Genomic DNA, 17,838 nt, shown 5'->3' with positions numbered 1-17,838 from the left:
GTATTCTGTGTCTTTTAAATAAACCGTGATATTATAGCCATGTTTGATTTGTGATTTTATTTCTTACTCGGTGAAAGAGCACCGGTCATTTCCTACCGTAAAGTAACTCCTGTGGCAAGTGTCCGGAGAGCGTGTGCACTCGGTCAAAACAAACAAAAAATGCGTTTCCTGATTTTAGGGAACGCGAGCTGCAGCGATGTCCAGGACGAGGAGCCATTATTGAAACTAAAATCCATAGACGTTTACTAAACCTACATGACATCGGAACGGATCACAAAGCCACGGTCAGACTCCATAGGTAGGCGTTTTGAGTTCACTATCTTTTGAAGTTATTTGAAATGTGATTTTGGCGTAGAAGAAGGCGCAGGTGCTGTAACGCTATATGGGCAACAAACAATCGGCATAGAAATGTAACGAGAAAAGACAATGTACTAAATCTTCCTGCCGTCCATGTAACTGAGTAAAATAAAGGAGAAAAGCTTTTGCTCAAGCAGTGGATTAGGTAACCACCACGTTTTAAGACATCTCTGGAATGAGATTTTTTGTCAACGGGATTGCAGGACAGAACAAGTTTCCACGTGTTTTGCGAGATCCCTGCGGACGTCGCACGGAGCTCGGGCGTCACTGCAGTCCTTTTATTCGCTCGTCTCGCGCCCCAGTCACGGTGGTTCAGTCGTGACCCTGCAGTACACTGATAAATCCGCGAAACGGAGGCGCGTCACGAAACACACACACGGGGTTGACACGGGGGTGAGCGGCCCGAACCACGAACCAGTAGCGTGGACCTGCTCGAGCACACCCGACGACGTGCGTGAAACCGGGCTGGACACTACGGGGTGTCCTGGGTCGACATTTGTATGTTCTGTTTGGACTTTGCTTGTTTTATAACGGTGAGATATTACGTTTTAATGTTAAGTCAGCAAGAGCAAACGTTTAATTTTTTATCAGTTTGTCTGGTTATACTTCGTTGGTTCTGCGTGTTAATTCTGACATTTGGCCTATATGCTTCTTTAATTGTTTTCATTTCTATGTCGAAACGGTTTTGGACATACATGGAGTTTCTACATGTTTTGTAAATGGCTACATGTTAGGAATTTACAATGCTGAAATCTGTGCTGTGTGCTACTACTTACTCCCTGATACCAACGAGGCGACCAGGGTTTAGTTAGACAGCCCTTTACTCAGTTGGCTCGTTGGTCTAGGGGTATGATTCTCGCTTTGGGTGCGAGAGGTCCCGGGTTCAAATCCCGGACGAGCCCAGGTTTTGCCCGAACGGACATTTAATTGCAGTTTCATTATCCGCTAGATTAATGCCGAAAGAGTCTAAAAAACAAGCAATTTTATCGAGATCGTGACTCAAGCTGTGATTTCAGATGCCGCGTATTCACTTCCATCTGAACACTGTTGCATTAGTGGCCGTGGGTAAAGTACCAAGTAATCTTCCAAAACTGAAGGTCTTGTCACGTAGTATTAAATAATATTATTTGTGTTGTGTTTGCTAATTGTATTAAACAAGTTTACAGAGTGGCTGAACTGTCTTAAATGCAGTACAAAGAATGTCGTGGTAATGGCCCTCTCTGCCGTCCCGTCTGTTGTATTTGCATTGTGTTGGTTTTGGCCATTGCCCGGTCCACAAGACCTTAACCTTATAAAAGCTTTGCCCTGGTTTCATGACCCATCCCACCTACTGACCTCTGACACTTTATTCTCCTCACTACTGCATATAGTCTGGCTATCACTCAATCTCCCTCAGCAAGACTAACAGTTTTCTTGGGTGTTTGTGGCATTTAATGCTGGCAGCGAACAAACGTTCATTTCAAAGTCCTTCCTGTTTTTTTTTAAGTCATCTGATTGGAGAGAGTTGTCACAGTGAGGTCCTTGAGAGATGAAGACGGTTCTGCGTTGTGTATTTTAAAGTCCCTACATATGTGTCGAGTAGCGTAGCGTCTGATAACTAATGAAACTAACTAGCGGCAACTACAGGCAGTTTAGTTCGTGCTGTCGGAAGGGGCGGTTTGTTTAATTTCAAATTCCTCCAGTGGTGATGCATGCTGTAATGATGTAAAGGTGAATTAGTGCTCACGCAGTGAAGGGCGTCCTATGCTAAAGGTCCCATGTAGGCACTTTAATTTCCACGTGAACATTTTAACTTTTTTAACATCAGCATTCAATCAAAAGACATCCTTCAGATGGGTGCATCAAGTAACTATTAGATATTCCGCTCGACTGCCAAGAAGTAAGATTGTTTTTCGAAATGTTGGAAACTTTTCGTAATGTTGGACATTGGTTGGCATGCGTAACGCACAGCCCTGCAGAACTTTCAATGAGAAACAGAATTTGCAAATTGATCAACAAAACAATATGCTTTAATGTTTCCACTATAACTGAGCGATTAGCAATGACTTGGTACTTTCACTAGATTTAAATTTAAGGCATTTATATACATAGCCTATATTTATATAAAGTTTACATATAATATAATCTATAAACTATAAAATTCGCCAGGTTTCGGATATTTCAGTAGCTCCAGAAGCATTCTCCAGAGCGGCTCCTCGTTAAGGCTCTCGTCAGCTCTTCCTGCTAACAGTGGAATGTGTGTATATGACCATCCGGATCTGCCTTTACAAAAGCTATTCTTGGAAAACAGGAAATTCGTCTCCCTGTTGGAGAAGTTGCATGTGAGGTAAAAGGGAGGGGAGCTAAACTGTATTCAGCAGTACCAGCAGTGCTCAGTGAAAGAGCACTCAAATGTGTATGTTATTAATATGACAGAACATAATATGCCAAAACTTTTTTTTTTCAGCATACACATAATTAATTGTTTATACACAGGCTTTTATAGGTTTTGAATAACCTTGAAGAATCAAGAGTTAAAGGCAGCCTTAATAGGGAGATTTCAGCACAGAACAGTCTTGATGTGTAACATGATGAAACAGCTTGGCCGCGATCGTTGTCCAAAAACGACTAAGTTCAGGGGAATTTCAGCAGTATCGACCCTGTCGAACTACGGAGCACGAAGGCTATTGTTCGGCTTTGGCTTAAGTATCCACTGTGTCTTGTTGAATGAACTTTATTGTTTTGTCCTGGTATGGCAACGAAGGAAGTCAGTGGGAGAGGAGAGATGGGGACAGTCTCTGGTGGGGAAAATGTCTGAACCACTATTAGCATGCAACAAAAAACAAGTCTGTCTGTCTGTCTGTCTATTCTGTTGTTTCATTTGGAATTTTCTGCCTGTTTGCTTTGTGTAGATCTGCTTATTTGACACTTTTTTATCCCTCTGACTAGACTGCTCCACCTGTCTCTCTGTGTGTAGATTTTCAGCTCCACCTGTCTCTCTGTGTGAAGATTTTCAGTAGCAACACCATGTTCTGGTCCACTACAGTCAATGATTTAGGAACTTAAAAAAATACACTGCAGGACGTTTATAACTGTGTCCCTATAATGTAAAGAGAAACCACAACGAAATTCCTACATTTATAAGTATAAATGTGCAAAGGGAACACAACTGCCTAAACATAATAATGTGTAGGTAAAACAAAGTACACATATCATACACTATAATTAATACACTTCAGGTTTTATGCACTGATGTATTTTGAACACAGCTTTTGTGTGTTTGCTTATGAGACCTACAGAATAACAACCATAACTACTCTTACAATAAAATTATTATTGATGGAGTCTTTACTACAGACACTATGATAGTAGCTAAAAGATTTGCTATCACTCGATGGCTATAAGCGCTAGCTGTAAGGGTAGTTCAGTGGTTAAGGTACTTGCTTAGTAAGCAGAAGCTTGCCTCTTCAAACCCCACCACTGCCCAGTTGTCACTGTTGGACCCCTAAGCAACGCTCAAGTTGTGTTCAGTCATTATTGTCAGTTGCTTTGAACAAAAGTTTCAGATAAGTGCTGTAGATGTACTTTATAAATAATGTTGCCATAAAGACTGTATAGCACTGATATTGTATAGTGTTCATTACTAAGCCCTCATTATGAACTCTTATCGAATACATAAAGAGAGAACTTCTCATTTATTTACAATCCAGCAGTTTTCTGTGTTTCATCATTGTTTAGCTCTGTGCCTTTTCTCTTGTCAAGCATCAGCTCACACACCCTCTCTCTCTCTCTCTCTCTCTCTCTCTCTCTCTTTTCTCTACTTGTTTATTTGTCTTTTTTGTGTAGTTGTTTTGAAAGCTTTTTAGTCATTTGAAAACTCTTTACAGAAGTATGCTTGTATCTGAGGAATGGGTGTGTTACGTATGCATGAGCTAATGCCACGTATGGTATGGGAATCTAACTGTCCTGAATCTCACTAAGGTTTTTTGTGTCATTTTCTCTATTTTATGCACTGTTTCACTTTGCAATGATGTGACTTGAGCCAAATATTGCCAGATACATAATAATATGTCTTGGTTTATTGGTTCTGTTTCTAAGCTATGACTTGTCAAGACTTGTCCAGGACACAAACCATTACAATCTTTGTTTTAAGAAAGATGGCAAGCAAATCCATCTCATGTGAACTCAGAGATACACACAGTTTCTTATAGTTTGCATTTGCCCCAATTTTTGGGTAAACACCAACATAAATTATGATCTTATAAAAGTGTAAAAAAAAAACCTCCAAAACTTGTCAGTTTATTTCTGTAAAATAAGGAACTCCCCCACATAGCTGAAGAAGTAGTAAAACCCGCCTGTTTTTGCCCTGAAGGCGTTTTGCATCAACAAAAATAAGACGAGAAACTGAAGCTTCTTTCTGCGTTTTAGCTCTGGACCCAAAGCCCTGCAGGATTAATTTCAGGAATAATGCAGTAGCCATAGGTGAGATTACAGAATCCTAAGAATAAAAGGGCGGACAGAAGTGGCAGGATGGCGGTTTTCAAACTGGATAACGTGGAGGATCTCTATGAAATCGGAGATGTCCTAGGAAGGTCAGTACATTTTTTTGGTGGTATATTCTTGTTTCCATTCAGGCAAAAAGTTACGTGTAATGTTACATTTATATTAGAAAAGAGCGGCTGTGTCGGCATCATGTGCATATTTAAAGATGACGGAACTGTTGTCTTTATTTGTAATGACATGAACGAGGAATTTCAGAAATGTAATCTGATTTCTTCGACACCAAGCCTATATCTACACAAGTGCGTTACATGAGGTACGAGGGGACTTATAAATGATTTAACTCATTGACTATTATAAACTAACAGAAAGACTTGTAGTATGAAGTACCATATTTTCTATTATTATTTTTGCCTACACTGAGACCCACAGTACGGGTGACGTGTGAAAAAGATTAAAATTAACCTTTGCTTAAAGCTTTCTGCCCCTGCACCTCCATGTTCTTGTGTTGCCCCCCCCCCCCCCCCCAGTGGTCACTTCGGGCAGGTGCGGGAGGTGCGAGAGCGGCTCACTGGCACCTTATGGGCGGGGAAGTTTTTAAAACTGCAGCGGAGTGTGGGAAGCCGATTTGGGCTGGAGAGGAAGAGTGTGGAGCAGGAGGTGGAGATCCTTCAGAGTCTCCAGCACCAAAACGTCATGGCCCTCAAAGATGTGTTTGAGAGCAGGGCTGAGGTGGTTCTAATAGTAGAGCTGTAAGTTTGTGTGTGTGCTCATGTAGATATGAATAAAACTGCATGCGTGCATATGTCTGTCTGTGTGTGTGTGTCTGTGTGTGTGTGTGTGTGTGTGTGTGTGTGTGTGTGTGTGTGTGTGTCTATGCGGTGAGGTGAATAGACAGGAAGAAAAAAGCAAAGAGCATGACTTAAAGGGGTGTGGTTTACTGATAAGCAGGACAGAGGAAGGAAAGGAACTTTGAAAGGGCAAAGTGAAAACACTGCAAAGCAACACGGCACCTCGATCAAAACACAAGATTTACTCATCCTCACATATCCTCACTATTAGTGCTTAAACTATGTAGGCTGTATGTGACTTTAAGATGACATATGGCAGCATTCGATGAACTCTAGTATGATGACAGAAACCCCTAATTTGTAACAGCTGTGGTATGTTGCAGTGTCTTATTTTTAACCAACAAGTGAAAAACGTTCCAGAAGTTGTGCAACACTTTCACCCTTCAAAATCTAATTCTACCCTTTGCTGTCATGTGCATATACATAATATTACATTGCATTACAAAAAGGTACTTTAAAAATCTAATTTAATTAGAATATGCTTTGTTTGTGGGCCACTTAAAAAAAAATATTAAAAAAAAAATATATAATAAAAAAATATATATATATATATATATATATATATATACACACACACACACACACACACACACACACACACAGAGAGAGACACATTTTTTCAATGTGTAGGTATCTGTACAGTACCGTAATAAAGTACAGATTTATGTACACACTGTCCATGTCCTTGGTATCGTTTCATGTCTGTGTGGGTCACCTTCCTCCTGTGTCTGTACATGTAGCATTAGGGGAGGTGAACTCTTTGATTTCATCGCTGAGAAGGAGAATCTGATGGAGTCGGAGGCGATCGATTTCCTGAAGCAAATTCTGCAGGGTGTGTGTTACATGCACAGCAAACAAATCGGCCACTTTGACTTAAAGGTATGCCCTGATGAAGTTAACAGCAAAAAGATGTGTATGCTAATTTAGACTCAAATTTCTTTTAATTGTCTGGTATGGATTATCCCTGACACTAACCTTATTAAAAATGTGTTAATTTATTCATGTATTTTGCATTTTCTCCCCATGGCTCATTATTACGTCTATGTGCCAACCTGTTTGTTACAGATATTTATCTGTCTCATATAAAAGTGTAGCATATTGTAGCGTTCAATGCAAATTCAATTCAATTCAATTCATGGCTGAATCATCTCTATGCACAGATTAGTAGATTAGTAGACACACAGATTAGTAGATTAGTAGACACGCATATTAGTAGATTAGTAGACACACAGATTAGTACATTAGTAGACACACAGATTATGTTTGATTAGTAGGCAGATTAGTAGATTAGTAGACACACAGATTCTGTTTGATTAATAGATGCACAAATTAGTAGATTAGTAGACATGCATATTTATAGATTAGTAGACACACAGATTAGTAGATTAGTAGAAACAGATTCCATTTGATTTGTAGCAGCTCTTAGGCCAAGGCAAAGCACAAGACTTCTTTGTTTTTTAACTTTACTTACAGAAGGATTGTTGTCTATCATCAAATAGATATGAGCTGCACTAAATGACATTGTATGGGGCCACTGTGAAAAAACAAAATGGTCTCTACCTCCTTCCTCAGCCCGAGAACATCATGCTGTTGGTTAAACATGCTCCCAGTCCAGACATCAAGATCATCGATTTTGGCATGGCCCATCGCTTTATACAAGGAGTGGAGTACAGGAGCATGGGGGGTACTCCTCAGTACATTGGTAAATGGTGCAGGCCAGTAGAAAACATGGTTTTATTTAGGCTTAAGTGAGGAGAACATGTACAGAATCTTGCATGTGCACACGCATCCGATTTTCTGTGCTTTCGGTGCATAACAGGATTTTTAGGTTTGGCAGTCTCCATGGAGACTCCATGGAGTTCAAGAAGTGGCATGACACTTTTTGTCAGAGCGACAGCCGAGTGGAGAGAAGCAGAAACAGCCTCTGTTCTGTCTCTAGCGACGGTGTCGTGAAGTAGCGTGAACACGAACAGAAAATGACATTCGTGTTATCAAAGTTGGGGACTGCTGGTTTATAACTGGCAACAAAATGGACTCGTGAAAGCATTTAGACTTGTCATGTCTGACATGTAAATGACACACTCATGTAATTATGATTGTTCTTGGTAGACATACTAGCATTGTGAATTCTGTATATGTCTCTGTTTTTGTCATTCTGTTTGTCTCTCTCTTTGTCCTTTCTCCATCCATTCATCTCTCTCTCTCTCCCCCTCTGTCTCGTAGCTCCTGAGATTATCAATTTTGAGCCCCTCAGCACAGCAGCAGATATGTGGTGAGTATATTTAATGTAACACAAAACACACACACACACACAAACTGTGTACTGTAACCACCAGTGTAGCATTCATGAGAAAGTTCCTCCACCATAGTTACACTGAAATAACCATTCCGGTATGTTTAATATAGATCCACATGCATTTATGTTTCATATAGACCTGCATGTTCTTTGTAACATTCTGTGGAGGGAAGGTCCAGTACAGTAACTTTATGCCTAATGCTGATTTTCACTTTGTGAGAAATAATCACAATGTATTTGCCCAGTTTACCTATTGTATCACATACAAAGAAATTTGAAGTCATGAATCCCGAAGTCATGGTGCGTTATATTCAGAAATCACAACAAGAACTGACAATGAACCATCTGAATGCTGTGAGAAGTGAAGTCATGTTCCTCTGTGTGTGTTTCTCTTCTCAGGAGCATCGGTGTCATCACCTATATTCTGTAAGTGCAATTACTGGAAGTCCCTACAGGCAAATTACTCAAACTTTCACTCCCATTCCCATTGAAACAACCCCAATTATTCAAATATAGCTAATGATTTTGTGTGTGTGTGTGTGTGTGTGTGTGTGTGTGTGTGTGTGTGTGTGTGTGTGTGTGTGTGTGTGGTTTATTTGAGTATTCGGCTCTCCCAAACAAGTCATAGCTCTCATAGCATGTGGGTATAGCAGACCAAAGACTGTGATTTGTGCTTCACATGAATGGGACATTTATTTAGAGGCCTTATGAGTTAAAGAGTTAAAAAGAGCTAATAGTTAAACACTCTGCCCTTCCTGACAGCAGCAGACAGAAGTGCTGTTTGCTGCCTGTCATTACATGATCTGAATGAGGGGACATGGGGAAATATTCATTAAAAGTTTTGAGTCTATTTAACATATGACTGTGAATAAATTATGTGCTTTGGTTAATATACTTTTATATACTTTTTTGTACAATAATTTTATGAAGTGTTTATGTTCTGCTTTTGATGATGTGGAATTGCCTGAGTAGGTTTGTAGTGCTGAATGTTAGGCAAAAATGTATCTCTCCGTAGCAACCTTGTTTTTATTAAAGGAAAAGCAAACGAGTAGAGAACTGAGAGTATTATGCTAATGAGGCCATGATATTATGCTAATGAGACTGTGCTGTTGCGCCAATGAGACTGTGCTATGAAGCTAATGAGACTGTGCTAACTGTCACTATTGACTTTCATGTGTTTTTGGCTAGCCTAGCATTTTTGGGTGAAGTATTGCTTTAACCTGTCAGGCTGAGTGGCCTGTCCCCGTTTCAAGGAGAGACAGATGAGGAGACGCTGAAGAACATCGTGGCAATGAGCTATGTGTTTGAGCCTCACTATTTCAGCCAGACCTCCTCGATGGCGAAAGACTTTATCCAAAAACTACTCACCAAAGATCAGAGGTAACTGTATCTTTACCATAGCTACTGTGCTGTGACTCCCTTCCGTAAACAGGTTCTATGGTAGTTATTAATTTATAAGACCTGGCAAGTGTGTTGTTACTGTGAGGTGAGTTTTACATTTTGAGATATTCTATTGGACCTTTCATATGAACAAACAACACATTTTTATAAACGAAGCTTTACAGAACACGTCCCCTTCCAGTAAACATGATGTTATGATTCAAGTCCCACCATGTGATTCAAGTTCCACCATTGCCAAGTTGCCACTATTGTGCCCCTGAACAAGACCATTAACCTTCAATAACTCAAGTTATGCTCAGCCAAAATCTCTGGTGGGGGAGATGTTAATACTAGAACTGGAGGGTTAGTGGTGGTCTTAATAAAAACTTCTTTATCTACTAAATGCTCAGAGGACACTGCAGATTCTTAACATATACCTCTAAATAACTGTATTGTTGTACTAATCAATTATATGATCAAGCTTTATAACTCTCACATTTACCTTATAAGTCTGCTGATATTGCTGCATACAATGGAGATGTGTGTGTATGTGTGTGTGTGTGTGTGTGTGTGTGTGTGTGTGTGTGTGTGTGATATAAAAACTATGATACAATGACCACATATTTGCAGCAATGCAGTGATGGTTCTGGATGAAATTGTATTATATGGTATTGCAAACAGCTGTGTTTACAAGTGCCCATTTCTCTGTGTGTGTCTCTGTGTGTGTCTGCGTGTTTGCATGTGCAGAGAGAGGATGACTGCAGAAGACTGCCTGATTCATCCTTGGATCAAGGTCAAAGACACAGCTGAACCTTCTTTTCCCTGTCATGAACAGCTGTGTGAATGTGTGTTTTAGCAGGTACTGTTCATTTAGGAAGTGTTCTGATCTCACCACTTCTTTCAGCCTCTGACCAAGACACAGATGGCCAGGAGGAATCGCTCCTCCATCAACATGAAGTACTTTAAGAGGTTTAACGCTAAGAGGAAGTGGAAGGTTAGTTTGCTCTCTGCCCTGTTGGGCCTGGATCACAGCACATTCATTACCACTGTAGCTGCTTGTGAGAACACGAATGGGAAACCACTGGTCAAAGATAACTCACGACCTAACGCTCCTAACACACCTAACACTTCTAACACTCATAACACACCTAACACTCCCAACATTTATAACACTCCTAACACTTCTAAACTCCTAACACTCCTAACATTTATAACACTCCTAACACACCTAACACTCCTAAACTCCTAACACTTATAACACTCCTAACACACCTAGCTGCTTGCCGTAACTACTTTTAATATTATTTGTCTTCACTTTCCCCCTGTGTATAGTGTATGGGTCTGTGTATAGTGTTTGGGTCTGTATATAGAGTTTGTCCCTGTGCATAGTGTTTGGGTCTGTATATAGCATATCTACCTATGTATATTGTATGTCCCTGTGTATAGTGTATGGATCTGTGTATAGTGTATGGGTCTGTGTATAGAGTTTGTCCCTGTGTAGTGTATGTCCCTGTGTATAGTGTATGGGTCTGTGTATAGAGTTTGTCCCTGTGTATAGTGTATGGGTCTGCTGTTTTTCTAGGGTAAAACAAAAAGAGTACACTCCTCTCCTTCTCTCTCTCTCTCTCTCTCTCTCTCTCTCTCTCTCTCTCTCTCTCTCTCTCTCTCTCTCTCTCTCTCTCTCTCTACCTAATGAAAACAAGAGTGCTCTGGTATGGATATCGTGCTTTTGGTTCTAGCTTAAACTTCCTTTCTGCAGTTATGACTCATGCCATATGCCAGCTGTGAGACACCTGCTGTTCAGGCAAGAGTATTGCATTAATGCAGCCATCCAATTTGCTCGACTCCTTTAACATATGGGTCATTGTGTTATGAATACAGAGCTGTTAACTACATACAGGCAATTTTATACAGTACATGTAGTATCTCTGTGCTGTCTTTTTGGGGTTTGTACTGTGATCCCCTATTTGGCAAAGGTTTTGTTCACTTCTCGTGTTAACTCTACCCTCGCAGTTAGGGTTTTGTTTCATAAATGCAATGAAAATTGCATTCTCTAGCTTGCAATTATATGTTGAATTGGTATGTAAGCTTGTATGTAACATCTTTTTTTCATTTTTAGATGTCCTACAACATGGTGTCAGCCTGTAATAGACTGTATAAGCTCAAACTGGTGTGTAAGACTGGTGCTGTGGACAAGCAAGACTTGGTAAGGTGACAGAAAAATAAATGATCTGTGTAATGCCCCCAGCAAAGCTTTAAATGTAAACACTGTCTTATACTGAGACATCTCTTTAATTTATTTTTGTTTTGATCTTTCTGTACTGATCAGAGGGAATGTGAGAGTGACCAGGAGGACACTGAAACCAAAACCGTATCGCTTTTGCGTCGTCGACTCAGCAGTAGTTCCTAGAGACATCCACTTGGGGGAGACACAACATTAAATTCTTCCAGCAACGCTGAACGTGACCATTAAGCGTCACCTGGACTTTGACCTATAGGGGGCGACAGAGGCCGTGTTCACTGCTTTCAGCAGCAAATCAAATCGCATCATTAGGCTTCAAGTCCGAAAGTGTGTCATTTTCTGAACATGTACTCATGTCAGAAGACGTCAGTTCTGTGAAAGGGGATGGACTCATGACATAGTCACAGTATTCTCCAAACTAATATGCAAGTGTATTCACAAGTTTATTCTGCTACCTCTGAGATGTTGCATTATGGTCCTTCAGCCTTCAGCTAGAGGAATGGGGGTGATATAATCTTTCATGGATTTACATGTTCATAAAGTTTAAATGCTTCTAATGCTACAGAAAAAAAAATCTTGTGTTGGGATCCTACTGGGAATTTTAGGAACTTCTTCAATTTCTTGAGAAAATTCCTTGTGACCTCAAAGAATGGAAAGCTTCCTCATTTATGTGCCTTAATTGACATACCACACACAGGTTCTTGACATTTCAGCCCTCAGCCACCTTCACATCTAACTCACCCCTGGAGATTACGGCCTAGAATAACCTGGGCTGGACTGTACCTAAAAGCACATTTCTGTTGTACTTAAAGCCAGGCTGAAAGACCATATTAAATAAGAATGTCCAGTGTACTTGCGAATTTTAATCTTTTCACAGTGACCATTATGGTGGCCATAGTGGTAACGCGAATAGATGTTACCGCTTATTTTGAATTGGCACCTCATGCTCTGTCATGGACACCAGAGGTTGAATCATGTTGAACAATTCTGCTTATCCATCCCGGAGAAGTAGAAAAAGATATATGAACATTTTAATATTTTACCTCAGTCCAAGTCATGGACATGGCTTATCGACATGACAGAGCTCCCACAGCAGAAATAAAACCACTGTCAACTGTTCGCCAAGTTCGCCAAGTACCAACATGCATGAAACTTCACCAAAAGTTACTAAACACCATACTGATTTGTGAAATAGTGGCCTTTTGCCTTTTCATATTTAAGAATCAATATTAACAGAAAAAACAGTGCGAAGACTTTTCAGAGCTGTTATAGCAACTCTGGGACACTGGGTGACTTAGAATGTGCTAAAGCACAAAAGAAAAGATTTTAAGGTCATAAACTGTTTTATGCAGTTGACATAGGAATTGTAAATATATATTTTCTGAAGTGTTTTAGCCAGCTTCTAAGACTTAATCGTTGTTAAAAGAATAGGATCTTCCATTTTGAAAACACATTATATTGAGCCCCATCTCTGTTGAGAAATACACACAATGCTATTTTTGTATAGTTATTTAGCTTATTTTAATATATGCAATTTTAGATCTATTTAACATATAATAATCATAATAGTTAATAGTTATTACATGTCAACCATGACAATAGGTTTGAGTACAGTCAGTCCTGTAATATGTATATATAACGGCTCTAAACATAGTACGATTATATAAATGAATTATGTGGTTATAATTCACATTTGTGTTATTTGACCTGTAATGGTGCATAACACTGCCTGACTGGAGCTGTCATTATAAGCAGGTGTAACGTCTTTGGGTAAGAGAGATTGTGCGTTTACCTTTTTTTTTTGTTTTTTTGCGGTATTTGTGTTCTGAGTGATTTATCGTGTATTCTGGGGACGTCGTTTTACCACCTTTTACAGATTGTATTCGTCACATTTTATACATACATTTGCATCCCAACTGCACACACGTGAATGCTTGCATGCAAGTAGCTGACACTAGTTTTAATGCATGTAAAGCTGACTTATAATGTGACGCTAACGTTAAGGGCGTGTCATTTACGGAGCGAGCGGCGAGGAGGATCCGCCGGTCCAGGTGTTTGGTGCGCTGAATTGCCTGAAGCTTTTTTTTTTTTTTTTCGAAAGCCCCAATTACCTGTTTTGTTTTTTTAAATCTATTTTTGTTCCGAACTGCGAGGACTTTTAGGAAGTTTTCTCAGACGGACTTCGAACGAGGGAGGTCTTTTTATTCAGCCGGTGAACTTCCAATCAGACCATCGAGGGAGATTATATGCTACACGGACGTTGAAAGGTACACTTAAGAATGTGCTGGTACTTATTTATTAAATAGAACATTTAGTAAGTCATAAAAATTAAACTGAGTACAGCATTGTTGGCCAACCAGATTCGTTATAGGTGATGCGCAAATTGCTTGTTCTAGAGGATTTGGCAAGACTTGGTTTAGTACAGACTTTTTTTTTCGTAGATAAAACTATTAACATAAAATGTAAATATGTAAATCTCCACTTCAATATCTGAAAACCGGGGGGATTAAAACGGGGGTCCTGTGCCTTGGTTTCTTAATCAGAAAACTAGAACACATAATTAAAGACGTAATGAAAAAAGACGAACACCGTGTCTTCTGGAACTGGAGTTTCTTACTGTGTACCATGTAGGCCTGTACCTCATGAACCTCCTGTACAGTGTTATGCACAGTTTCACCACGGCTGAGGGTCAGGTAACATCGTTTGCGAACGCAGGTCCTTACGCGTGCCACGAGCAGGGGTGTGTGTGTGTGTGTCTGAGTATGAGTATGTGAAAGAGATATTTACATTATGCTGCGTTAATCTATGCTTTGTCTTCGTGCTTCTGTCTTTGTGTCAGTGGAAACCTTTTCAGATTTAAGATTAACTGAGTGAGAAAATGTGTAATTTAATGTGAGCGGAAGGGGTGTGTTGTGTTTGTCCCTGAAGTCACTGGAAGCCAGAATAGTGCTGTCCTTGTTTGTGTGTGGGTTTGTGTTGGGCTTTTGAGTGCATATATGGCTGGTAAGTGGTAGGGGTCTGTAAGTTTTTACTGCATATCTGTGCCATAAAAGAGAGCCGTAAAGGGCAGTGCAGGTGCTGTAGGGCAGAGAAGGTGTGTGGAGAGGCTGGACACAGCACAGCCACAGGAGGTTTATTGGTTGTGGGAGGGAATTATTACAACAGGGCAGAGCCTACAGGCATGGAAATTACATCACAGATCTGTACCAATTGTTTCTCTCAAGATTTTTAAATTGCTGAACATCCGATATATGTTTTATATGTATATGTTGATATACACATTTAAATACTGTTCTAAAAAGTGCGGGTACAGGAAGTGATAGTCTGGGGACAACACCTCTTTAGAATGATGTTATTATGTGATTAATGCAAGTCTCATGTCTCCAGGGGTTATAGCTTTTGCACTTGCAAAAGAACTACCACAGACTAGAGCAGCTATTAAAAAAACACGCATCTGTCCTCTCACGACCGGCTACTGCTGGTCGTCTGGTGTTCAGTCTGAGCAGGACTCCCTCCTCTTCTGCCAAACATGCTTGTACCCACACACCTCTTCTGTAAAAATGAAAGAAAAGAAAGAGAAGCGCATGAGATAAGCAGAGGCATGTTTATGGTCATGAGTGGAGTGACAGCACAGGAGGTAACCAGGGGACTGGATGAATTACTGGGGGGTGATGGGAACACACCTGGGAGTCTTCAGGGACAGGAAGGTCTTCCCCTTAGATTCTCTGACACTTACTTCTGTGGCGGAACTTCAAGAGGTTAGGAACTCAAGTTTATTTTATAGGACTTTTACTGTTTTGTGAAAACAACTTGTGGTTTTTTAAATTATTTGTTTGTTTTCATTTCATAGATAATTTGTCTTTATACTAAAGGTTTGTAGTCAAAGTAAAAGGTTATGACTTAACACCCTTTCTGTGTGAACAGCCATCAGTGAAAACATATACGGAGTCCTGGAGTCAATCACTGTCTTTTGTTTACTGTGGCTTAAATTAAAGCCTTCGATGAAAACACACTTGGCTGCCTCTGATGATAACTCGGTTGCTACAGAGACTCGGTGTATCCTGAGTGTCAAATCAAGCTCAGTGTCCCTACGATGTACCTGCAGCCTTATCTGACCCGAAATACATGCACATGTTCTGCAGTTGTGCATGCAGCGCTCTGTGACTCAATGTTTGTTCTTTGGGAGAGGGAGAGTGCGTGGAGCCTCGCATCGGAGTTATGCCAAGTGGACTCTACATGAGGTCAGGGTGCGGGTACATCACAGACAAGACGAAGATGGCAACATTGGCGCAAAGAAAACAGGGAAAAAACAGTCCCAGAAGCCTCATGGAATCTTTACATTTCTTGTGGACTTTTGCCAGAAGTTGTTTTGTTTTCTTAATTTATTTTTTACAGGTGCTCTAAAATGTCTTATTACAAATCTTTTAAAGAAATTGATCTACATTAGTACCTGTTTTTTACAGTAATATAAGATTTATTTAAATTTGGTAGAGTCCTGTTATACTTCTTATCACGCAGGCACAAGACATGAGGCATGTACACCTCATGTTTGGCAATGGAATTGAAATGCCAGAAAAGTGGATCCCTGAACCACCTATTTTGGAGTTCAGTATTGGTCTGTATGGTGAATCAGGATGGAGACAGAGTGAGAGAGGAAGAGGGGTAAAAGAGCACAGAAAAATAAGAACAAGTAAATGTTTGAGGGGGAGAAGGACCATAGACCACAGTGTGTGAAAGAAATAGAACAACAGAAAAAAAGAAAAGAGATGGAAAGAGAGAGAGAGATGGAGAGAGAGAGAGAGAGAGAGAGAGAAAGAGAGAGAGAGAGAGAGAGAGAGAGAGATGGAGGAACCTCGTCCATAAAAGAAAGAATTTGCTCTACTGGGAGGAGAAACCTGTCAGCTGCCTTCATGGTGAGCGAAATGTAAAGGCAGTGGTGGTCTAGTGATTAATGTGCTGAATTCCTAATCAGAAGGTTGCTAGTTCAAGCTCCATCACTACCAAGTTGCCACTCTTGGGATCCCTGAGCATGACTCTCCACTGCCCAACTTGTGTTTTGTTGGAATTGTAAGTCACTTTGGATAAAAGCTTCAGTTAAATCCCATAAACATTACAATATTAGAGTTGGTGCTGTGAAAGTTTGCCCTGTTTTTTTTAATGGTCAGAATAACAGTATATCGCTGATGTTATGACTTTTTTATTCAAGCAAATGATTCTGTGGTTCGAGTCCCTTGCTTTGTAGATGTCTTCAGATGTCGGTCCAAGAGTGTCTACAGCTAAGGCGTGTTTTCATGGGGAATGGTGAATAATATTTCATTATATTGTGAGTGTTTAACGAAATGGTTGTATAAAAATATAATTTGAAACACTCAATCTATATGTAGACATTTTCCTCCATACTTATCTCTCCCAGTGTGTGTGTGTGCATGTGTGTGTGTGTTACTGAGGTGTGGTATGGAGCTAATAATAGCTTTATCACTGCTCTGTTTGCTGGCAGTATATTTAAAAGGGTTTTGAGACTTTGCATACACACTGTGCCATATACAAATACTTATTACTAAGTACCTCACTTGAAATTGTAGCTTTAATATTGCTGTATGCATGTGTGGAAATGCTTTGCGCTGTGAAAGCATCAGCAATGGAAATCACATTATGTCATATCTAATACCTTTTGCACTTTGAGACGAGGAATAAGGACAGTAAAAATGAACTTTGGACTATTTTCAAATAAAAATGATTTGCACTATAGCAACGTGTGTCTTAAAATACAAAAGAATAGCAACTCTTGTGCATTTAAGTATTAGAATGTCACTGTAAAATATTGTCATACAGTATGTACAATGACACAATAAAATGTCATATCATATGCAATCACTTGTTATAATAAAGGGTCAAATTTTCTTTAATATAGAAACATTTGTTTCAGTTCCACCAGGTTTAATTTGTTACTTTTTTATGAACTATTTTTAGGTTGTCCAGTTTCAACAGAGAGGGTCACTGGGATGTCACATTTTTTTCCTTTTTGTACACTTTTCTTAAAAATTAGCTTTAATTCAATGATCTATGACAACACACCACATTATAACAGCTCTGATATCTCTCCAGTAACACACCACATTATAACAGCTCTGATATCTCTCCAGTAACACACCACATTATAACAGCTCTGATATCTCTCCAGTAACACTTCAACACTCCATTATAACAGCTTTGATATCTCTCCAATAACACTT

At 39.8% G+C, this 17,838-nt stretch overlaps 1 protein-coding gene and 1 non-coding gene across 4 annotated transcripts; both read left to right on the top strand.

Moving 5' to 3' along the window:
• The first annotated feature begins 196 nt into the window (after positions 1-196).
• Positions 197-12,724, top strand: si:dkey-240h12.4 (death-associated protein kinase 2). Of its 3 annotated transcripts, none has more exons than XM_035528841.1 (12): positions 197-298; positions 4,765-4,928; positions 5,367-5,588; positions 6,428-6,566; positions 7,260-7,389; positions 7,911-7,959; positions 8,383-8,409; positions 9,211-9,363; positions 10,111-10,156; positions 10,268-10,357; positions 11,483-11,569; positions 11,693-12,724. In XM_035528841.1, the coding sequence occupies exons 2-12, from the start codon at positions 4,867-4,869 to the stop codon at positions 11,771-11,773; spliced, it is 1,086 nt and encodes a 361-aa protein (XP_035384734.1). In that variant the 5' UTR covers positions 197-298; positions 4,765-4,866; the 3' UTR covers positions 11,774-12,724. The 3 variants fall into 3 exon arrangements, with proteins under 3 accessions (XP_035384734.1, XP_035384736.1, XP_035384735.1); XM_035528842.1 differs by lacking the exon at positions 197-298 and adding an exon at positions 615-890; XM_035528843.1 differs by lacking the exon at positions 5,367-5,588.
• On the top strand, positions 1,188-1,259 carry trnap-ugg. The gene has a single exon. It is a non-coding gene; the product is annotated as a tRNA-Pro (tRNA).
• Positions 12,725-17,838: the final 5,114 nt, after the last annotated feature.

This window comes from Electrophorus electricus, chromosome 8, assembly GCF_013358815.1.
Source record: "Electrophorus electricus isolate fEleEle1 chromosome 8, fEleEle1.pri, whole genome shotgun sequence".
Classification (NCBI taxonomy): domain Eukaryota; kingdom Metazoa; phylum Chordata; class Actinopteri; order Gymnotiformes; family Gymnotidae; genus Electrophorus; species Electrophorus electricus.
Note: the sequence above shows the minus strand (reverse complement) of the source record. Positions and strands in the feature narration are given on the sequence as shown.